This window comes from Peromyscus leucopus, chromosome 1 (assembly GCF_004664715.2).
Source record: "Peromyscus leucopus breed LL Stock chromosome 1, UCI_PerLeu_2.1, whole genome shotgun sequence".
NCBI lineage: Eukaryota > Metazoa > Chordata > Mammalia > Rodentia > Cricetidae > Peromyscus > Peromyscus leucopus.
Window position 1 is genome coordinate 153,921,925 of NC_051063.1, and position 23,527 is coordinate 153,945,451.

At 49.6% G+C, this 23,527-nt stretch overlaps 1 protein-coding gene across 1 annotated transcript in view; it reads left to right on the top strand.

Annotated features, from left to right (window-relative positions):
- Nucleotides 1-11,111, top strand: part of LOC114700542 (splicing factor 3A subunit 2-like) — a 44,590-nt gene extending 33,479 nt beyond the window's left edge. Inside the window, exons 2-6 of the mRNA XM_028880205.1 lie at nucleotides 9,469-9,523; nucleotides 10,292-10,533; nucleotides 10,627-10,758; nucleotides 10,854-10,925; nucleotides 11,017-11,111. Of these exons, the coding sequence (XP_028736038.1) occupies nucleotides 9,469-9,523; nucleotides 10,292-10,533; nucleotides 10,627-10,758; nucleotides 10,854-10,925; nucleotides 11,017-11,111 (596 nt within the window). The remainder of the gene's footprint in view (nucleotides 1-9,468; nucleotides 9,524-10,291; nucleotides 10,534-10,626; nucleotides 10,759-10,853; nucleotides 10,926-11,016) is intronic.
- Nucleotides 11,112-23,527: the final 12,416 nt, after the last annotated feature.

The window sequence follows — 23,527 nt, forward strand, 5'->3', positions numbered from 1 at the left end:
TTATGTCACACAGCTTACCAGGTACACAACCAGGGCATTTAGGGAAAGAATCACTCTTGAAAAGTATTATCCCATCTCCTCAACTGAAAGATAACAAAACTGGGGTCCAGGGAGGAAAAGAGGCTTCTTGGGGTCACAGCATGGGGAAGGCAGAAGCCTCCTGGGCTCTGACCATGTGAGTCAGACTGGCCTATCCAGGGGACAGCAGTCTATGGCATGTGGGCCAAACCTGGCTGGCTATGTTTTGCAATCAAAGCTTGAGTAGAAGCAAGCCGTGGCCACTCATTTGCATATTGTATATGGCTGCCTCTGTGCTGTGACAGCAGGCCTGAGTGCCTACAGCTTAAAATACTCACTATGAGGCCCTTTATAGAAAAGGTTTCTGACCCCTGGTCTAGCCCTCTGAAGTTTTTCCAAAGGCCTGAACACTGCTGGCCACACTCCCAGCATCCTTCCTCTCTGAAGGGAGACTCCATCTTCACAATCAGGCTGGGGCCTGACCAGAGAACCTTTCCACAAGGAGAGACTGTGTCAGTAACAGGAAGGAAGCAAGGGGGCAGAGGAAGCCCTCTTCTGAGGGGAGCTTCTTCCCAGCTCATATCTGGAGAAAGCACAAGACAAGAAGAAAGCCGGAAGAGATACAATGGCTTGCATGTGTGACTATGCACTTTTTCTGTTACAAGGTCCTTGAATGTAGGGTTGAGACTTTGTGGTAGCCTGCGTAGCTGGGTACAGTTAGCGGTCCCATTTAAAGTGTAAGAAGGTGAGGCTTGGAAAGACTAAATACGTGCCCAAGCCTTGTGTGTTCACCAACTTTCCATTACAACGCCTAAGATAACTGATGTAAAGAGGCTATTTGACTCTGGGTCTTTGACGAGGTATCCCACAGTTGATTGATCCTTTGCTTTGGGGCCTGGGAAGAGGTCTTCCTCATGGGGAGGCACGAGATAGAGCAGGTGGTTTCCCTGGCAACCTGTGTGTGTTTTAAATGTGAAAAGTCCCTCATCGGCTTTTGTGTTTGGTACCTGTTTCTCAGCTGGTGGCACTCACTATATTGGAAGGTTGTGGAATATTTAGGAAGTGGACACTTGGTGAAGGTAGTGGGTCCTTTGGTGTGGGTCTCATAGCATTTTTGCCCAGCCTGAGTTTTTTCCTGAGCTCACTTTTTTCCTGAGCACTGTCTGGCCACAGTGTCTTCCCCACCCACCATGGTGGACCATGTCCCTTTGAACTGTGAACCAAAATAAAGGCTTCCTTAAGTTGCTTCTTGTCCAGTGTTTGATCACGGCAATGAAAAAAAGAGACTAATGTGGCCAAGAAGCGAAAGAGGGAGAGGAAAGACGAAGGCCCCACACACTCCTCAGGGGCATGGCTCCAGCAGCGCTTGCTCCAGTGACCAAAAGCCTGAGCCGGGCCCCACCTCTTCAAGTGAAGCTCCAGACTACAACACCTGGTGTGTGTTGACAGTGGGTCTGAGCTCAGGCACAGAGCCTGGATGACGGCAGGCATCTCACCCGCCTCCAAGGACCACACTGTGAGCCTAAGGCTTTTTTTATTCTCCATCATTGTGTACTGAATTCCCTTGTGCCCCGTCACTGTGGAGATGTGCTGGGCTCTGAGGTGGACAGAAGGGAGGGGAAGACAGAAAGAGACACAGAGGCTGTCTGAGAGAAGCCATCCGTAAGGAGAGGAGGCCATGGCTTCAGGATCACTCACTGTCCATGATGGAAATTGGCAGGGATGGAGGGGAAGCCCTGCTGGGCTGTGTGAGCAGCCTGATCCAGAGCAGACACTAAGGTGTGAGCTTATGCAAAGCCCAGATGCCCAGAGAAGCAAGTCTCATTTGCCAAAGATGCAAGAAGAGCCTGTGGAGAAGAGCCTGACACGGTCCACAGCATACAGAGTGAACCAGCCTCCTTCAGTCCATCAGGAGCCGGGATAAGTAACCTTTTCTTTGTGTGGACTAACAGTGATTGACATGGAAAGATTCTATAATGAATTGCTGTATACAAAATAAAAGAATCACAACATGTTTGGGGATTTAAAAAAAAAACTCTGTATATGTGTGTGTGTGTGTGTCTATATGCATGTGTGTATGTATTTATCTATGCAGGTATGTATGTACATTGTGTATGTGTGATAACAGGTGCCCATGAAGTCCAGAAGAAGGCATTGGATCCCAGAGTTACAGGTGGTTGTAAGCCACCTGATGTGGGTGCTGGGAACTGAACTCAGGTCCTCTGCAAAAGCAGTACTTGCTCTTAGCCACTGAGTCATCTCTCCAGCCCTCCCAAAGCAAACTTTTAAAAACTGTTTTAAAGTTCAACTCAAACATCACAAGCCCCAGGGCATCCTTCTGGCCGCCCCGGCGCCGCCCTCTACCTGTGCTAAGGCCTTCTTTTGCAACCATTGTCCACACCTGCGATTCCCCAGTGACCCAGACCCTTGATGTGAGCTTCCTGAGGACCGGGGCCTTTTCACATGGAGTGTCCAGAGTGAGTGAACTACACACACCCAGGAGAATGGGACAGAAGGGTGAGAGGCCAGAGAGCTCTCCGCACCAGAGGCCTAAGGCAGATGAAGAGCGGGAAGAGTCACCTGGAATGAGGGGCGAGGTGATCGTGGCAGGAAGGGGTAGGAAGGTCTTCCCACTTGGCTGGGTCTGAATTCAGAGGTTAGGCTGGAAAGCAGGGGGAATGTGGAGAGGGTCTGGGAGCAGACCGGGGAGCTTAGAAGTCCTGCAGGCCTGAACCTCTTCCAGAATGGCTCCTGCTCAGCTCCCTTCCCCCTCCCCCCCTCCTTTCCTCTCAAGTGCCCCTGGCTGGAGCCTCTTCCTGCCTTCTTGGCACCAGAAGACCTGCTGGCTTCTGGCCTGAGCAGTGTGACCTGCTGCCCATGAGTAACAACTGGGCCATTCCGAAGTGACTAAGCTGTCACTTAGCCCTGTTTCCCGTAACCGCCAAGGGAGGACTCACTCTGAATCACTGTTTATTGTTTTGATTTTTTTTTTTTGTCCTTGGCTTCCCGATTTTTGAATTTTTGAATATCAACCACCCTAAGCTGGCTAACAGAGCTGAATAAATACTAGGAACCTGCCAGACACCCTCCCTACAACCTATTCATGGAAGAGAGACTCAGAGCTCCCTTGCCCTTACAGAGACAGGGCTGACCTGAGTAGGAACCTCTGCCTGTTCTCCTAACTGCTCTGTTCCCCTGGGCTGTTCATTTCACTTCTCGGAACTTCCATTTTTCTTCTATAAAAAGGGGTAATAATGTTGTCATGTCTATAAAGCGACTGGCTAGGGCAGGCTTTCCAGTATAGGGAATTAATAAATATAAAGTGTAGCGCCTTAGATCCCACATGAGCACACCTGCCAGAAAGGTGTGTGCCCCAGACCCTGTCCACCTGTCACCCCACAAAGGCAATGGTAGCCTTCTCAAAGCACATGTTGGGAGTGCTGCTAGATAACTTAATTCTGTCCACAGCAGCCACCATTTACGGAGCACTTGCTCTGAGCCAGGTGCCATACAGAGCACTTCCCATTAAGTTATTAAACGGATTAAAGTTAGTTGTGACTGGTATTGGTTGGCTAACTTCCTAATGAGAGACAGAGCCAGGACTTGAACACAGATGGGGTCATGTCATACATGGAGACCAGGTTTTCTTGGGATGTCCCATGGCAAGGGGTAACTGTCAGGCAACGGCACCACACTAGGAACTCAAGCATCATTCATGCCCAGCTTAATGTGCACAGCAGTTGTGTAGTTCTACTGTGCCGTGGAGGGAAGCTGAGCTTTTACACAGTGAGGAGACACCCGATCTGAGTGGTGGAGCTGACGTGTCAACCCAAGGATCTTCAAATCCAACATGGTTCCAGCACTGTGTGTGCAGTGTGGGAGCTGGGACGTACTGACCCGGTCTTTTGGAAGCTCATTGGCCTGATTGTTCTGTATCCATGGCTTCAGTCTCTGACTGGAGCGAGCAATGGGATCCCATCATGATGAACCCCTTGTTCCTTCATACCAATGGTCTCTGCTCTCAGGCTCTGGCCAACCTCCAAAATGCCAGAGTTTGGGGTCCAGGAAGTAGCTCTGCAGAGATCAGCAGGCTCACCAAGTGGTTTTCCTGTGGGGACAGACCATGTCAGGTGTCTGACAGATACTTCCACATGAAGGAATGTCCCTGCAAGGAAACAGCTGCGGGCCTGGATTGTTGGCGTAGCCTCTGTGTGTGTGTGTGTCCCTGATAGCTCATCTCACAAGGGATAGGCTAGGGAATAGACCTGGCCTTATGGACCTCAGGTAGAATGATGCCACACACCATCATGTGGTCCCCCCCCTTTCTCTCTCTCTCTCTCTCTCTCTCTCTCTCTCTCTCTCTCTCTCACACACACACACACACACAGAGTCACATACACAGTCTCACTCACACAGTCACACACACAGTTTCACTCACACACACAGTCACACACAGAGTCTCTCACACACACAGTCACACACACACACACACACACAGTCTCACACACACACAGTCTCACACATACAGTCTCACATGCACACGGCTCAGGACAAGCCTACTTATCTAGATTGAGTGTTAGGAATCTTGGGAGGGAGAAAGGGGACTGGGAGGAAAAGGCTAATGGTGATAATATGCTAATAACAGTTCCTTCCCTGCACTTGCCATGGCTGAGTACTGGGTTAAACTGCTTATACACATGCATTGCCTTGTATAATCTGCCCTTTATCCCCACTTAGTGGATGGGAACCAGGCTCTAGAGGATGAACAGACTGCCAGACAGGAAAAGCTGAGCACGGTGGTGAACATGTCGTGTATCAGCATGCTTATCCACATGGTTTGATTAGTCCCATGAGGACCTAGGAACTTGGTATGGTAACCATTTTCTCAGAGAAGTGCAGGTATCCCATAGTCACCCGATGGGGTAAAGAGCCTGGGTAATCTGTGAATCGCTTGTGGTACTCCAAATCCAGCTAGGACTGAGTACTTATGGCCTATAAAAAGGTACAAGGACTCCAGTCCCGAGCTCAGCCAGCCTCCTGTGCCGATGTGCTGGCAAACCTCTTGGCCAAATCTTTAGAGACAATCAAGCAAGGCCCGGCTGCTTCCAGAGTGTCTACAGAACATTGTGGTGGCTCTGAGAGTCTCTACTGCTGTGGCCTCAGGAGAGCAGACATAGCAGTCTTCCTAAAGGGCAAGACTGAGTCAGGTGTGAAGAAAGCCACCTCTCACCCCTTCCTAGCTGGATGTCTGTGGCCCCTAGGGTACCAGCCTCTACCCCACATAACAGCATAAGTTCAAGGGCAGATTCCATCAGTTACCAGAGAAATGAGAAAAATATGGCTTTTCAACTGGGATCTCAGAACATTGAGTTTAAAAGGCTGGCCTTTATTCTGATCAAATAGTCTGCTCTACTTTTGACATTAAGGTATCCTAAAAATATGATGGTGATTGTAGATGTAAGTTTTTGTTCACTTGGTTTGTTTGAGACGGGGTCTCACAATGTAGCCATAGCTGGCCTAGAAACTCACTATGTAGGCCAGGCTAGCCTGGAAGTCAGAGAAACCCACCTGCCTCTGCCACCTGAATGCTGGGATTAGAGACATGTGCCACCATGCCCAGCTTAAATGTACTATTTTAAATTTTAAAAATTCCTTGCTTAGAGAATTGAATGTAAATTAGGAACCTGTATATTCTCCTATTTGTTGTTATTGTTGTTTTGTTTTGGGCTTTTTGTTTGTTTTTTTACTCATTTATACTATCCAAATACTGAATACTTTAGCTGGGGTGTGGTGACATGCACCTGAATCCTAGTATCTGGAAGGCAAAGGCAGAAAAATCAGGAGCTCATGGTCATCCTCAGCTACATAGCAAGTCTAAGGCCAACCTGGGCTACATGAGACAAAATAAAACCTAGAAACCACTGACAACATCCCTGAAAGTATGTTGTTTCCTCTGTGAAGTGAGCTATGGTGATATCTTTCCCCCAGGAAAGATATAGTGATGGAGAGAGACGTCATATGTATTTGGTTTGTTCCTGAACTTAATGTAAAATATGACATTGGCCCCTCAATATCCCTGAGGATTGGTTCAAGCCCTTTAAATTATAAAATTCTATGGCTGCTTAAGTACCACCGATAAAAGGTGGAATATTCCTATATAAACTCGACACTTTCGCTGTAGCCTTTAACGCCAGAATATTCATACTATGAGATACAACGCAACCGTTGCTATTATATGGTTGTTGAACCATATGGTTTAGGAACCAATCACAGGAGAAAAAAAAATCTACATATGTTCATTACAGATCCTTTTTTTTTTCCTGAATATTTTTGATTTTGCTCAGTTCGGTTCCTAGATGTAGAAAATCTTGATCCAAAGGGCAGGATGTAGACTTCTTTTCTATTCCAACTGCTATGACCCAGGTCTACTGGACATCACTTTGTCATACTGTCTTCCATCATTTCTGGGGGTTCCCAGGGCCTTGACTCTGTGCAAAGATATCATAGCTGCTGGATGTCTCTCACCAGTGGGGGAGGGAAGTGAGAGTGCCTGCCTGAAGGCCAGGGTCCTCCTGGTTGTTGGCTTCTCTCAGAAGTGGGGCAACTTCTCAGACATGCCCCCTGTATCTAGGGTGCTCTGGCACTATCTAAATCTCGATGGTCATTGTCTTTGCCGCCTTGTAGCAACTACTCTGGCCACAAAGTGGAGCTGAGGGTCCCAGGCAGCTCCCACAAGTCCTAGAGTAGCTCAGCACCTGGGCCCACTGAAGGCTCAGGACAACTCCTCACATTGTATGATGAGGGGGACATTTCTCTCCCATCCCATCCTGATGGTTGTCACATTTCAGACCCTTTCCAAGATTGTCAACAACGGAGACATCTATCGCCCTCAAGGGAGCAGTCCTACCTCCGGCTCCAAAGTGGATGACCTTACAGCCCAAGGCCCCCAGCTGATACAGCACCAAAAGCTATATCACTGCAGCTGGGGATCCCCCTGCATGGCATCTGTTCACTCCTAATCCTGAGCTGCCACTCCCTGGGAGCACAGACTCAGGCCAGGCTCTGGGACGCTGAAGGTTCTCTCTGAAGTTCTGGGGAAGGGGGAAGCAAAATGTGGACAAGATGCAAATGCTGACCCCGCTCATAACCCTCCCGGAGGTCTTAGATCCAATGACAACCATGGGTCTGCTCCCCAGAACCCTTTGCAGCATCTTCCTCCTAGAGGCCTCAGCAGGTGGATTTACTCATCCTCGGCAGGGGATCGGCCTTGCCTTAGAGTCACCTTCACTGATAAGACATCTGTCATTTGGGACCAGTTGAGCAAGCCTAGGGAATTCCACACCTGAGAGGAGAGGGAGAAGTCCAGGCAGTCCCTGATAGAATCAGTGCTTGTGGCCATAGCCTTCCTTGATCTTCTTGAGCAGGGCTGCAAGGTTGCTCAGGCGGGGAGGCAGGCTCAGCATGGCCCAGGTTCATGCCAGGAAAGGGTGAAAGAAGAAGCAGATGGAGGACAAGCATTCCCACGAGGTGCCCGGATTCCTCCATCTCTCAAGGACATGCGGAGAGTCTGGCAGTCCAGCCAGGGTTGAAAAGCTGTTCCACAAACTTGTGAGACAGTGATGCAGGACAGGGTACAAGGACATGTGTGGCCTGGAGGCTTGGAGAGCAGACCGAATTCTGCCTCTGGTTTGTTGAGTGACATTGGCTAAGCCACTCTTCCTCTTAGATCCTCAGTGTCCCCATCTACAAAATGAAGATGCACCCGTATGTACAGGTCCTGCTGCTCCAGTTCTGGGAGATATGCAAGGGTTAGGAGCCTTCCACACTGTGCACTAAGTACCTTTGTGGGGGTGGGGAGAGAGGCACTCAGGGCTGAGAATTTTCTAGAAGGAAAGCCTCTTTGTTTTGTCTCCCAACCTTTGACTCTCAACAGACTCCTCATCCCTGCAGAATGGCATGCAGTGTTCTTCTTAGCTTGGCTCTGGCTATCTTGCTGGCTTCCTTTGTCAGTGGCAGTGAAGACTGGAGAGGTCTCAGGTACAGAGACAGCAGACTGAGTTTCTAAGTTCTTCTTATCATCAGAAGGACTCAGTTCTCAGTGAGGAACTGGGGTGGAGTGTTGTTACAGAGCAGAAATACACACTCAAGAGTCACACGGCCATCAGATTTGGGGTTGCCTTATGGGTCCATTTTAATGGAAGGAAATTTTATTCACAAGTCAGGCATGAAAAACTGGGGGAGTCTAAGAACGGGTTGAGATTTTTCTTGGAATAGGGTTTATTCTTCATCTGTGTCCTGTGAGGCTTGGGGGATTCATGGAGTCAGATGCATGATAAAACTGTCGGTTCTGAAGGCTAATGCCATGGAAATATCCTTCTAATGAAACAAGTCAGCTAGTTGGTTGTCTCTGAGGGGTGAGTTGGTCCCAGTGGGTTTGTCTTATCTCTGTTTGAGTAGTCACAGGATGACAGTACTGCTCTGTGGTGGCATCTGCCTCCGGGTCCCATGCAGTCTCTTTCCCCCCATGCCTGTCTAGCCCACCTCGCAACATTGCCTCTTCCTGTTCCCCAGTTCTTGAACTAGCCCCAGCATCTTCACATGAGACCTTTCTGGCTCTTCCCTTCCCTCGAGTGCCTCCTGCTCAGTTTCATCAGTGCCTTGACCTCCCAGGTTCTTCTGTGAGATGTCATCTTTGTTTCCCCTTTGTCCAGCCTATCACTCATAGTCATCCTTCAACATGGCCCCGCTGACCCCATCCAGGTTGTGAGTTCCAGAGGTGGGGTGGGCAGGGGAAGGGGGGTCGTTCCTGCTCACATGTCACCTAGCTCCTGTACACAATAGAGGCAATCTGCATTGACTGAATGAGTCTCAGCCTCCTTGTAGCACCAGTGTGAGGCATGTTGGGGCCTGGGACCCGGTGGCCACCCCTCCAGCCCTTGCCAGCTTGTGCACAAGGCCTATCAGCAACACTGCATTCAGTTTCTGCTGGACGATAGAAACCACTTTCCCTGGATGATGCAGGCCTATAGCACCCAGTGTGAGGAAAAAGCAAGCTATATGGAAGAACTATAATTCTAAGATACCAAGTGACCTGCTGGCTCTGTAAACTTCAACAAGATACTCCTTCTCTGGTCTAAGTTAACTCACATAAAGTGAGGGGGTGGTGCTCGATTATAACATTCAGTTTTAATGGGTACTTGTATTTTTTTTTTTTTTTTTTGGCAGGCCCTGGGCTAAAACCTGTATATTCAACACAGGTGATTCCCATAGCATTCATACGAAGCAGGCACTGTTATTAGCCCCATTTTGCAGATGTGGAAACTGAATATTAGAAAGTTTATGTAACTTTCCCAAGGTCACATGGCTAGAATGAGACAGAACCCAGGTCTTAACACAGGTTTGTCTGGCTGCCACCAGCTGCAGAGTTGTCCAACTTGCCTCCTCTCACAGGATCCCCTGACCCGGTTACCCAGGGACACAAGGCTGTCCAGAGCCTGAAGAAGAGGTAGCTCCGGGTCCACCTTGTTCTTGGGAAGCACGGAACCTGTGTGACTTTCACTCGTTTCCCTGCCCCAGCAGTTCTATGGCAGCTCTGAGCTGCATTGACCCTTAGAAGGCAGAACAGTCGGAGCTGCAGGTGGGGTCGGGTTTGTCTTTTAAAGTTCAGTTCTCACTGATGCATCACAGTCAGAAATCATCTCAAGTGAGCAAGCCTGTGTGGCCGCCACCCTCATCCAGACAGGAGGAGTACTACCTGCGCCAGTCCCCATCCTGCCCTCCCCATCATTACCTCCCAAGGAACTGTGCATTTCTAGCTAAGAGTCCCTGGGGCCATGGAGAAAGGCTGGAAGAAGTTAATTTTCAAATTATCTTTTCATCTCCAGGGAAATTGGAAGTCTGAAGGAGTGGGGGAGGGGTGGATTCAGCACAAGATGTGCTAAGCCCTCAGACACAGCAAATTAGTACAGGTGCAGAGAAAGGAAAAGAGCGGATTGGTGTTCTTGGGGCAGACTGTCACTGTATGTGCATGTGTATGCAATTGTGTGTGTGTGTGTGTGTGTGTGTGTGTGTGTGTGTGTGTGTGTGTGTGTGTGTGTGAGCATCTGTGTGTCGTGACAGGCACAGACAGAACCTTGCCAGGGAAGCCCAAGGTCACTGCACTAACACAGGAGATGAGTGCTTCACCCGCTCTTGCTATGTCAGGTCTTATTGAGAAAACAAGCCTCCACCCCAGGTCTGCCCCCCTACACTCCAGGTCTCCCCTACATCCTAGGTCTGCCCCCTACACTCCAAGTCTGCCCCCAGACCCCAGGTCTGCCTTCTACACCCTAGGTCTCCCCCAACATCCTAGTCTGCCCCTATACCCCAGTCTGCCCCCAGACCCAGGTCTGCCCCCAAGCCTCAGATCTGCCCCTCCACCCAGGTATGCACCCATGCCTCAGGTCTGCTCCCAAGCCCCAGGCCTGCCCCCTACACCCCAGGTCTGCCCCAAGCCCGGTCTGCCCCTACACCCAGGTCTGCCCATATACCCAGGTCTGCCCCATACACTCCAGGTCTGCCCCCAAGCCCTGGTTTGCCCCTAAACCCAGGTCTGCCCCTACACCCCAGGTCTGCCCCCCAAGCCTCAGGTCTGCCCCACAGCCCCAGGTCTGCCCCTAGCCTGGTCTGCCCCCAAGCCTCAGGTCTGCCCTCCCAAGCCCAGGCCTGCCCCCCAGCCCCAGGTCTGCCCCCAAGCCCCAGGTCTGCCCCCAAGCCCCGGGTCTGTCCCCCAAGGCCATGTCTGCCCCCCATCCCCAGGTCTGCCCCCCAAGCCCAGGTCTGCCCCCATGCCCCAGGTCTGCCCCCCAAGCTCCGGGTCTGCCCCCCAAGCCCCAGGTCTGCCCCCCAAGCCCCGGGTCTGCCCCGCTGTAGGACCTGCCTTCTGGTTTCTACTGAGATCACTGAATGGTCTGCAAAGGGGGCATAACAACTGCACAAATGCTTCTCATTGTTCCACAGTTCAACTTCCCAAGAGTCAAGGCAAATCAGAGGAGATTGTTCCACAGTTCTACTTCCCAAGAGTCAAGGCAAATCAGAGGAGAAAGCTCAAGTGAAGGAAAGCTCAAGAGCAGGTCCAGACCCAGAGCCAGGCCTTGTGCACTGTAGCGAACACCTTGGACGTGGGAGTGTCCACCTCCACCCTCACAGGTTGCTGACATACCCTGACCCCCAGGTGTAATGATCAAGAGGACAAACCTATGGTAGGCATCTTCCTGGGCATCGGGTTCAGCTCAAAAATTGAGAAAAAGATATATGGAATAAAATAAAATAGCAAACTTTTATAACTGATGGTGAAATGAATATGTCTTTTCACATTTCAAGGCCAAGTCTGCTATGTGGAAATGTGTGCACCAGTCACTAAGGGGTCCACCAGCTCTCCTCTGTTCTTTAGAGCCTCTGCGGACACATATGAGTGACTCAGAAGAAGGAATGAGGACCATGTGCCACAGAGTTGGACACAGTTGTGGCCAGGCTACTCCAACGTTAGCCTGCACAGCCCCTGTGTGGCCCCTCACCCAGTCATAATCATTAATTAATAGCACCACTGTCCAGAGAGCTCAATTGGGATGAAAAGCTATGTACACCATGTGGCTGTCAAGGGTAAGAGGAGGCAGCCTATAGGTACACTCCCTAACAGGAAGACTCGTCCTCAAGGCGCTGGGACCTTAGAGGAGGGAGGGTCCAGTGTGGCCCTTCTCGGTGTTCCGTTCCAGGTCCTGCTCAAGACAAACTGTGTGTCAGTTCCAGGACAGAGACACAGAGGTCAGACTAAGCCAGCTCCTGTCAGAGATGGACAGTCTATGGGGAATGATGCAGGTTATGGACAGCTCTAGAAGCTAAGTGCAAGGACACTATTAGGAAATGGGACCAGAGCCAGGAACCAGGAATGAGGCAAATTCTGGAAGAGGAAGTAGGGGTGCAGAATGATCCCAGTGGATCAGTGGGGGGGGGCGCTAGGGTGGGGTACTGATGTCACTGCAGCATACAGACATACAAAAAGGTGTCTTTCTTCTGGACTTTGAATTTGAGGGCACTGAATCAGAATGGCGAGGTTGCCTGGCAGCCAGACACATGCTACTGACTGTCATGGCAGAGGACAACACATGACCTTGTATGCTGACTTGATTTTCTGGGGTCTAGTTGGAGACCTTATGTATGGGCTATCCTCGTGTCCAGTTATGCCTGAAGTCCTAGGGCCCTGGGCATGGACCACTTATTAGCAATGTAATCTTGGGAGACTTAACAAAAGCTCACTCTGCTTTAATTTATGCATATATAAAAAAGTTTATTGTGGAGCTGGAGAGAGGGTACAGGAGTTAAGAACACCTCTGGCCTTTGAAGGCACATGCACATAACCACATGCAGATATACACACCTATCACCTATACATAATTAAAATGAATAAGAATAAATCTTTAAAAGTTTGTCTTGAGCACCCCTTCTCAGAGTCATGTGAGCACTAACATGAGATTATATGTGTAAAGCACTCAAAGTAATTCCAAGACATAGGAACTTGTTAGTATGTTAAAGTGAAGCTCACAGGTCTCAGATGAGGCCGTGATGATGGAGACATAGACACTGGTTCCCTGCTGTAGGTGACACCTCTGAATTGGAGCAAAGCAAAAAGCAAGCTGAAAGTAAGATACTCTCCCTAGGCTCTTGGCTCTCTTTGTACACCTTGGTAAAGGTGCTGGTTCCGTTGTACCAGCTGATAGAAGAAGCAGCTCCTTGGGGAACTCTGGAGGCCTTCTGGTCCAGCTTTTCACTTGCAGGGTGGAGAGAATTGGTCCCAGTGACTCAAGATCAGCAATTTCAAAACATAGTTACTCAGAACCAAACCCCACTTTCAAATACAGTCTGCTGCCATAGCATGGTTCAGACTAGCTTTCGCTCTGAGGCCTGAGAACTGTGACGCCAGGCAAGCCAGGGAATAAGCTGGCCAGGCAACCTCAAATATTCTTTTTCTTCTTTATGCAAGTTTGTTTGGTATCTGATTGTGTTAACACATACTAACCATACAGATGAATGGCTTCACTGGGATATTTCCATGCGTGCCTTTAGTGTGCATTAATCACATATCTATAGCCAAAGGAAATGAAGTTAGTGTGCAAAGGGATGCCTTCATGCCCATTTCAATATATAATCAACATAAAATTATCAATGCAACTGACATTTCCCCCCCACACACACTGAGATCTTTGGAATTTGGTGTCTTTACACTGAGAGCATGTCTCTGTCTGGAATGACAGATGGTCTCCCATCTGCAGTCCCTGTGCCTGGCCAGTGCCTGCAGTTGGGTTCTAGATTATCTCATAGTAGCTCTCCTGCCCTCTGATACCAGTCAAGTCTGACTATCTTCTTGAGGCCTTCCTCACATGGATATCCCCAAATAGCATGCCCAACATCCTTGCAGTGTGTGTGGCCAGGTGATACAGCCATAGACCAGGAGTAGTATAGCTAGCCCTATGCTCAGTACCAGAAGACCTTCATGCCCATACTCAGTGTCTGAGGGTACACCTGTCCCATGTTCAACACAAGAACGGGGCTGAAAATGCCTTCCACGTGGCTCATGGCCTGCCCTCGTTTGGCCACATGTTTGGAAGGGTTTTGTGTGTAACCAGCCATGACCATGAAATATACAGGCTTTGATTCCATGGCCAGGTGCCAGTATGACATGTGTGGGCCCTCTGTGACTTTGGGGATGGCTCTTCTGCTGGAGAGACATCAATAGAATGAATCCACCCCACAACTCTGGCAACACAGGCCGACTCACAGGAGGAAATCCCCTCTGGTCTATGCCAGAACAGAGCCCACATTCATCTTCCCTGACCTGTGACTTGCATGTGACTCAGCAGGCTCTTCTGTTTGTAGGGACCTCCTGAAAGTCTGTGTGCAAAAAGCCGGGTCATGTGACTTTTCAGAGCTGTATTTGGTGTTGCTAGCTCTTGTCTGAGAAAGCTCATGTGCATTACTACTTAATGCCAAACACACAATGATCTGGAAAATTCGAATATGCTGTGGCCTGTAGAAAAAGCAGCCACCTCCGTGGGGATGCTCCACAAATGGTATTTGCTGGTCAAGCAAAAACTACTCCTGTTTCGCTCTGTTGTAGTAAAGCCTCCTAAACTTGGGTCACACTTTTCCCTTCCAGAAAGTTCTTTTTTGATGCACTGGTCCCTGCCAATGCTCTAGGAGCACTAGTGGCTTCTACAGCATTTTTGCTTATTGACTAAGAACACAACATTCATTCAGTCAACAAGTATGTATCTAGCACCTGTGCCTCCGAGAGACTGTAGCAGAAGAAAGTCCTTGTTTTTACGGAGACTTTGAATATGCGCATGTGTATTAGGGTCAGATGGAGGGGGCAGGGACGAGTAATAAAAAAGCAGCAGCCCATGAATGGCTCCAGGTGGCCACTGTTTGTGGACTGCAGTTCCAGGTGGCCACTGTTTGTGGACTGCAGTGTACCTGATGGACTGTAACCCGACACCACCTGGCAGCCAGGCTCCAGCTGCAGTAGTTCCCAGCTCCTGATGGCCTCAACTTCCCAGTTTTTTTACCCAAATTCCCCATATTTTCCAATTCTTTTTTTTTCCTTTGGTTTATCTGCTACCAGCCTGCCTCTGCTTGGGCCCTGGGTTTCCTCAGACCTCTGTGCAGGACTCTCCCCCTCTACGGGATCCCCTCGTGATGGGAAAGGAATGGATGGTGTGTTCGGGAGATAGGGGGATGGATTGCCATGTCACTGGAGCGGTGATAGGCAGAGGAAATATAAACAACAAAGTTCCAGGCCCCTTTTATGCCACTGGCCACACCAACACACACTTTTCATCTGCCCGGTGATTAGAACTGAAATGAGCCATAAATACACCACAGCCATCAAAGGGAAGGTTCACAGCAGCTGCCGTTAACAGGCCACAGAATCATCTTTGGAGAAAAGTAAAACACAAATATATTTACAAAACATTGGCCCCGGGGGGACTTGGGGCAGCTAACAGTGTGTTTTTCCTATTAATGATCTGACCTTTTCCGCCTGACAGACATGGATTGCTCTTCCCACCCTCACCTCTGCCCTCAACCCTGTTTTAGGTGGGGCCCAAATTTGCACAATTTTCTGCTTAAATAACAAGTGTTACTGTCCCACCCAGAGCCAGGCAGTAAAACACCAGCTACTAGGACATTAGAGGCCCACACTGTTCTCACGGGGAAGGGAGCAGGGAAGGAGGCTTCTGGGTTGGGAGCCTGCCACAGCAAGCCAGGGTCTTCACTAGTTTTTGTTTTTTCCCACAGTAGCTGCTAAAAGAATGTTGGGAGACTATACTGTAACATGTCATTGGGAAAATACCATTTTCAGAGTCAAAAGTAGTCATTATTGGCAATTTCTTCTACAAGTAAGTGGCTATGATCATCAGTCACTTCCCGTGTGCCATACATTAACTAGACACATTGCAGGAAGTGTGCCTCTTTACCTTCACCACACAGAGGAGCATCTGAGGTGGACTTCCCAGCTGGAGAGGCTAAGATAAGGACTGTGGTTCCGTAAAGATGTGCTGCTAGGAAAAAAAACAAGCAAGGGGGGATGGGGTAGGCTGGGGCAGGCTGAGGCAGGCTGGGGCAGGCTGAGGCAGGGTGAGGCAGGCTGGGGCAGGCTGGGGGCAGGCTGGGGCAGGCTGGGGCAGGCAGGACAGGCTGGGGCAGGGTGAGGCAGGCTGGGGCAGGATAGGGCAGGCTGGGGCAGGCTGGGGGCAGGCTGGGGTAGGCTGGGGGCAGGCTGAGGCAGGCTGGGGCAGGGTGAGGCAGGCTGGGGCAGGATGGGGACAGGCTGGGGCAGGGTGAGGCAGGCTGGGGCAGGCTGGGGCAGGATGGGGCAGGATGGGGCAGACTGAGGCAGGCTGGGGTAGGCTGGGGGCAGACTGAGGCAGGCTGGGGCAGGGTGAGGCAGGCTGGGGCAGGCTGGGGCAGGCTGGGGACAGGCTGGGGCAGGGTGAGGCAGGCTGGGGCAGGGTGAGGCAGGCAGGCTGGGGCAGGCTGGGGACAGGCTGGGGACAGGCTGAGGACAGGCTGGGGACAAGCTGGGGCAGGAATTAAGCCAAAAAAGTGTGTGGTTTGGTCCCTAATCTCAGCCCCATCTGTGGAAAGTTCCAGAAATTAAGTTTATCCCAGATCAAGGCAAGGGCGCTGGGCTTTCATCTACCGGTATTCCATCCTGGGCCTCAGGCTGCCCCAGTCCAGAACTAAAAATCGGCCTTAGTTGGCATGGGGTATGCTGGGGGCAGGGACCACTTGAAGATTGTTCCCTGGGTCCCTGGTCAGAGCATCTTCAAGGCTCACTGGGGCGTCGGTTTAATCACCATCTCATACAACAAATGATGCAGAGCCACTGGGCTACTTTTAGTCTTCAATAAAAGTAGAATAAAAGTAACTCAGCTTTGATTGCAAAGAGGTCAGTGCAGGAGCCCTGTCATGTTCGGCTGGCGCTATGTGGGTCTCCCAAGGTCAGTCTCCAAGGTCCCTAGTCAAGCTGATGGTGGCACGATCTTCCTTTCCTTAGAGCTGACTTGGCTCACGAAGATGACAGCGCTGATGCGGCGCCTGTGATTGACAGCCATAGTCTCAGGGATCAGAGACTGTCCCTTTAGCTTCCCCTTGCACCACTCTAGGTCAGGAAGGGGGCCTTTTCACGGGACCCATATGGTCGCTGCAGCCTAACCTCTGGCTCTAACCTCGCAGCCTCAAGACACTATACAATGCCACAGCCTAAAAAAAAATGTCCAGGAATATGCCTGACACCTGGGGATCACCTCAGCTACTGCCTTGCCTGCTCTTACTTAGCACCCAGAAATGGGCTTCCCTGGAGGTCTGAATCAGAGCTCTCTGACCCAGGACAAGACAAAGCCTATGGGTAGATCTTGGAGGCTGCAGTCAGAATTTACAAGGGGTTCAGCCGCTTTCTAATGAAAGTACCTGCTTCTTTGCACCTCAGTCTTCCCATCTGTAAACAGGGATAGTGACCCTCTAATTACGAAGACTAAAATCCAGGTAGAGGTACCTTGTGCAGGGAGCATTTGAGAAGTGTCTCTTCCAGCCCTTTCCCCCACTACTGGCCTTCCTGGCATTTCTTCCTGTCACACCAACTCCCTAACATCTCCCAGTTTGTGCATTGTGATTCAGTACATTGTGCTAGTCTTGACTGTGTGAAAAGAATAAGCTGGAGAGGTGTACCCTTTATTAGCATGTGTCTTTAAGAGCTTGGTCCCCTATGGGTTACCATTTGAGTTCTTTCGGAGAACACCGGATGCCCTACTTTATTTCCCATTGATCTTAACTAATGCAAAACTAGCACTCAGCCCTCTCCATTGAACCCTTATGGTCTTTATGGGAAGGGCTCCTTCTATGAGACCGTCTAGAACGCCCAGCTGAGAGAAAAGGAAAAACGCTGTACGACTCCGAAAGGCCAGGGCATGGCCTGCTCTGCCTTTCCCACACACATACAAATAGTGTCCTAGTTTTTGGCAGCCTGATTGAACATCAGTCACAGAAGATGAGGAAGAGGAGGAGGAGGAAGGAGAAGGAGGAAGAGAAGGAGAGGAAGAGAAGGAGAGGGAGGAGAAGGAGGAGGAGGAAGAAGAAAAGGAAGAAGGAGAAGGAGAAGGAGAGGAGAGGAAAAGGAGAAGGAGAAATAACAATCATTTCTTCCACCACGCCACTGTGTTCTGACTATTTGTGTCCCAGCAGGAGTAGTAGAACTGTTTTCACCTGGAAAGCGGTGCCAGGCTTCAGGAAGTGCCATTGACTGTAAGTCTGAACCTGGCATGATCTCTGTACTTGGGCAGACACAAAACTGAAAAACCCAGACATCCAAATGCTGAGTCACCCCCAATCCTACCCCTGAATGGAGCCCCCTTCTCTTTGTATGTGACCTGACTCGTGTAGTTTGTTTCAGAAGAATTTGGCTCTTCATAGTGGCTGGTGACTAGCTTTGGGGAAGGAAATCACTCACCCCTTAATCCTGCAGATAAATATAATTGTACATTCATTCAAAAGGTAATCCCAGGATGCTGAATTTGCTCCAAGTGTTGTGCTACCTAAGCACCTAGAACCCAGAGCACAAGTTACATTCACATGCATCTCTCAGAGATTGTGTTGACTTGGTGGTTCCTAATCTTGGCTGCACAGCAGAACAGCCTGGAAGCTTTTAGGAAAGTACTTTTGATGGGGTCAAAAACTTCTAGCATTGTGACCCATGGGCCCACAGCCCACAGGCCACAGGTTGGTCATATCTTTGACCTCACCGTACATTCTTCTGTAAAACTCATACTAATCCTGTAAGCAGCAGCTACACCTGAATCTATAGGTGTCTATGGAGAGCTGTACTATACCACTTTCAGTGATGAGGAAACTGAGGCACAGGTTGATTGCATCATTGGTCCAAGGTTGTACTACATTGCAGAAGTAAAGGAGGACCAAGGAAACCTCTGTCCTCTTCTACCTCTGTGTACATGGAGGCATGAGAGAAAGGTGATGCCTATAGAAAAGGTTGGAGCAAGCAGCCAACAAAAGACCTGGGAGAGGGAGCTGGAGAGGGGGCAAGAAAGGGCAGGAGAGCCTTGGTATCTCAGAACTGAAGAATGGATGTATCCAGTGGGTAGGCGGGGTGGCTCTTACCTGTGACAATTAGAGGGAGACAACATTTCTTAGAGATACGTCTCTACACAGCAAAAAATAGGTCAGTGTTTTGAGGCATTCAGTGATGACAGTGATCTCTGATAGCAGCTCATCCTTGCTTAGCAGAAGGAATGTGAAGATGGCATGTTCCTTTTCATATAAAATCAACATGTTTGGGGCAACTTCAGGGTCAGCCATGAAGCAGCTGGCTCTATGCTTTCCTCTAGAAGCCACCTTGTCCTGCTTACCTGTGCCCCTTCTTGTTCATCAGGCCACCAAAACCTTTAACAGCTCAGCAAAGCACAGCACAGGGTGAGTCCCAGCAGAATGGCCACAGAAAAGCTAACAACTGCCTAAGAGGTGGTGTATGTATAATAGTCACCCTTGTGAGCCAGAGTTCAAATCTCAGCTCTTTCACTTACTGTGTGATTGTGGGCAACTCCTTGACTTCCAATGAGTTGTTTTCATGCCTACAGCATGAGATAGCCATTGCTACCTTGCAGGCTTGTTTTAAGAAGAGGGAATGGGCTAACTAGATGGCTCAGTGAGTAAAGGTGCCTGCCAACCAGACCTTATGGCCTGAGTTTGATTCCTGGAACCCATATGATAGAAAGAGAGATCCAACTGCCATTGTCCTTGACCCCCATACTTACACTGTGGCATGTGTGTATATATAAACACACACATACACACACACACAACACACACACACACACACACACACACACAGAGAGAGAGAGAGAGAGAGAAATGTAAAAAAGTAAAAAGAAAAGATGAGCAGGCATGGTGAATGCCTTTAATCCTAGCACTCAAAAGGCAGAGGCAGGTAAATTTCTATGCATTTGGGGACAGCCTGGTCTACATAGTGAGTTCCAGAAGAGCCAAGCTATATAGTGAAATGCTGTCTCAGATTGTGATGGCAGAGAATGGTACCCACAGGCATCTAGAAATGTGTTTAGAGCCCTTAGTAACAACAGCTGCTACTATTCCTGGTTTGCTGCCATTAGAATATTGTGTGACAGCTCAGATTGAGTGAAGGCCATTGACCTCCCTTATGTGTGTGGGGGGGGGGCGTAGGGAATGGGGGATGTCATAGGAACCCCAAGTGTTCCTTAGGTGCCTGCCATAGACCTTTTTTCTGAGATGGGGTCTCTCACTGACCTGGAACTTATAAATTAGGCTAGGGTAGCCAGCTAGTGAGCCCCAAGAGTCCACCAGTCTCCACATCCCCACTCCTGGGATTACAAAGCAGGCACTGCCATGCCGAGGTGAATTCTGGGAATCCAAACTTATGCCATTATCATTGCCTGCTCAGCACTTGACCAGCAGAGCGCTCTCCTCAGCCCGACCCTGACCCTTTACCTTAGCTTTTTGTTGTTTGAAACAGGGTCTCTCTACATAGCCCTGGCTGTCCTGGAACTCACTATGTAGACCAGGCTGGCCTTGAACTCACAGAGAGCCATCCACCTGCCTCAGCCTCCCATGCCTGGCTCAATCAACCACCACCCCCTTTTTTTAAGCAGGAAAGGAAACTGAGGCCTGAAAAGGGTTGGTCATTGGCTTTCCCAGGGTTACTGGAATTTGAACAGTGGCATCAAACAGGAGCTACCACTGCTAGGTCTTGTGGTTCCTGACACCCACAGGGGTGACAAGTTCAACTCCAGATTGGCCTTGACCACCCTTGGCCTTTGCTCTAATTTCCTCTCTCGGCAAGCAATGGCATAAGCGTGACCTTTCTGGAAAGGTTGTGTGCGTGAGTAAGCTGTCATTCCCAAAGTGCTGAAAAGCGCTCCCCAGGTGCCAAGCTCTGGCTCTCTGTGGATTTCAACACCTCGGTTGGCATGCTTTCCCAACAGCTGCAAGCTGCATGAGGACAGTGTGCATGTGTGCATGCGTATGCATGCACAAGAGGAAGAAAGGGAGGAAGGGGCAGAAGAACACAGGTTTCAGATGTCCTAGAGTCTCTTTCCATAAGGCAGCTGTGCCTTGGCCCATGAAGAACACAGATACGCTCTCTTCCTCCAGTCACCTGAGCCCTTCTTGCCATTGGCTGAAGGACAGCCTGAACAAAAGTTGCTGGCCAGGCCCTGCTCTGAGGCCCTGCTCTGAGCATCAACACCCCTGCTGACAAGGGCAGAGATTTGCTCACTCTTCAGCAAACAGGCAGTGCACAGCTTCAGGCTGTAGATGTCTAGTGCAGCATCAGGAAGAAGCATAGACTTTGGAATCAGACAAGCAAGGCTTTGAATGTCAGTCCTTCTGCTCCCTAACTGTGTGGCTGTCAGTTAAGTGATCTCTTTAGCCAGAGTGCCTCTGTTTCTTCATTGTAAAAACAAAAGGAGGGGGAGGATGCTATTTCCAAGCATTGTCTGGAGAGATTCAGTGAGAGGAAGGTCTTGACATATAACTGTTTCACTCTCTCCCAAACCCTGCCACTTCCGGTGGTGTGTAGTGTATGGGTCCTGGTGATTTGGTTTTCACTGCTGGAAGCATCAGAAAAACAACAGATAAAGAGACAGTGGTGGAAACAATTCCTGTTTTCCAAGAAGGCAGCTGCTCCCCAAGGTGAGCCTTGGTGACCTTGGGCTTTGGGGACTAAAGCAGCCGTCGGTGGGGGAAGGAATATTAGCGTTTGACACTCTGGTGGAAGGATAGGGCCAGCACCTTGAACTGATTCCCTGGAGAAAACAGCTTTTTTATGAATGGAGTCAGGGAGGAGTGGACAGATGTATCTGGGGCTGCAAGGGGAAGGGGAATGTTTTCAGTGCTCTGTCTGACCTGTGGATGTTTATAAAGAGGGTCCTTCTTCTCTCTCTCTCTCTCTCTCTCTCTCTCTCTCTCTCTCTCTCTCTCTCTCTCACACACACACACACACACACACACACACACACACACACACACACACCCTCTTTTCCATGCCTGGATCATTCTGGATACCCCAATCCTGAGGATGCAGATGGCTTCCTCAGAATACTAGATGATGCCCCCAGCCCCTCTCAGAAAGCCAGGGATCCCCAGGTCCAGGGCCTAAAACCCAGTGCAGTAGCTTACACTTGTAATCTCAGCACCTGGGAAAATGAGGCAGGAGGATCACCACAAGGTTAAGTCCAGCCTGGGCTACCAGAGTGAGTTCCAGCTTGTCTCAAAAAAAAAAAAAAATAATTAATTAATTGGCCCTAGACATTCAACTTATTGTCTCAGCCATGGAAATTTCCATACACTCAGAACATACTCTGATTGATTAAGGCAGGGAAAGAGCTGGGCTTGAAGATGGTGTGCTCGGGAATATGATGACTATGTGATGGTAGCGGAGCTGAACACACAATGCGTTTATTCCTTCTAGCGACTCTAAGAGGGAGATGCTGTTATCGACTTCATTCTACAGAGGAGAAATCTCAGGCACAGAGAGGTTTGGTGACTTTCCACGGTCACACTGTAACTCAGTGGCGGGGCTCAAACCTGTATAACAAAACTCATGGTGTAGAACCCTCCTTTGTGGACGGTCTTTGTTTAACCTCCCCTCCACAAGCCAGGAAGTGCATCTCACTGGTGATATGGAGAGGAACATAGGCTCAGAGTTGGCTCGTCCAAACCTAGAGTGCTCTCGGTTGAGGTGATAAAAACACTCTAACCAAAAGCAACTTGGGGAGGGAAGGGCCTATTTCCTCTTCTACGTCCAGGTTAACAGTCCGTGACTGGGAAAAACCAGGGCAGTCACTGAAAGTAGGCACCTGAAGCAAAAAGCACCAGGAAAGCTGCTTTCCTGACTTGCTTCCTGGCTCCGTCTGCTTGCTTTAGTGTATAGTCGAGGACCACCTGCATATGGAGAGCACTGCCCATAGAGGGCTGGGCCCTCCTAGAACAATAGCGGTCCATGCAATTGCCCCACAGGGCAATTGGAGCTGGGCACTCTTCAATTGCTCTTCTCAGGTGACTGTGGATTGGGTCCAGTTGACAATAAGAACCAACAAGCACACATCCCTAGGTCGAGATCACTCCACCAGTTGCATACCCGTGCGACTTTCACTCCCCTAACTGACTTCCAGAGAAGTACTCCAGACTCTGGCATCACCCCTAAGTCCATAGGTAAGAGATACAACTGTAGGGCCGGGGACCAAGCTCTCCTCTCTTTCCGGTGCAAACCTCCACCTACCCTCAGCATGCTGGCAGGTGGAAAGGAATGGCCCTTTCTGCCTTCCTGCTTCTGCCTTTCAGTTCTTACCCTGTTTGTCCGTTCTGTAGAGAGGCCTCAGTTGCTTCCATGGTCTGAAGGGGTCTAGGACCTTTATCTGCTGATACTGCATTCCCTCACATAGAGATTACACAGTCACTAATATGTTCATGCAACTTCTATTTCCCTTCGTGGAAACTCCCCGAGGAAAGAACTTTGTGGGGCTGGAAGAGGAGGCCTCCTTGTAGAGGACATGGGTTCCCAGCACCCACAAGGCAGCTCGCAACCTCCACAACTCCAGTTCCAGGGCATCTGATGCCCTCTTTTGACTTCCTCAGGCACTAGGGGTACACATGGTACACTTACATGTAAGCAAAACACGCACACACATAAATTAAATAAATCTAAAATAAATGAAAGAACTTTATTTTACTGCATTATTATATTGACCAACATGTTGCCTATATTTGCTGGCACTAAATTGTCATTTGAATTGATGAATCTGTAAGTGTCTGGATTCATCCCTGGCTGTCATCTCAAATTCTTGGGACAACTCCACTAAACAATGACATTCTTCCCCATTTTATTGATGAAGAAACTGAGACTCATAGAAGTGAGGTGACCTGGATCAAG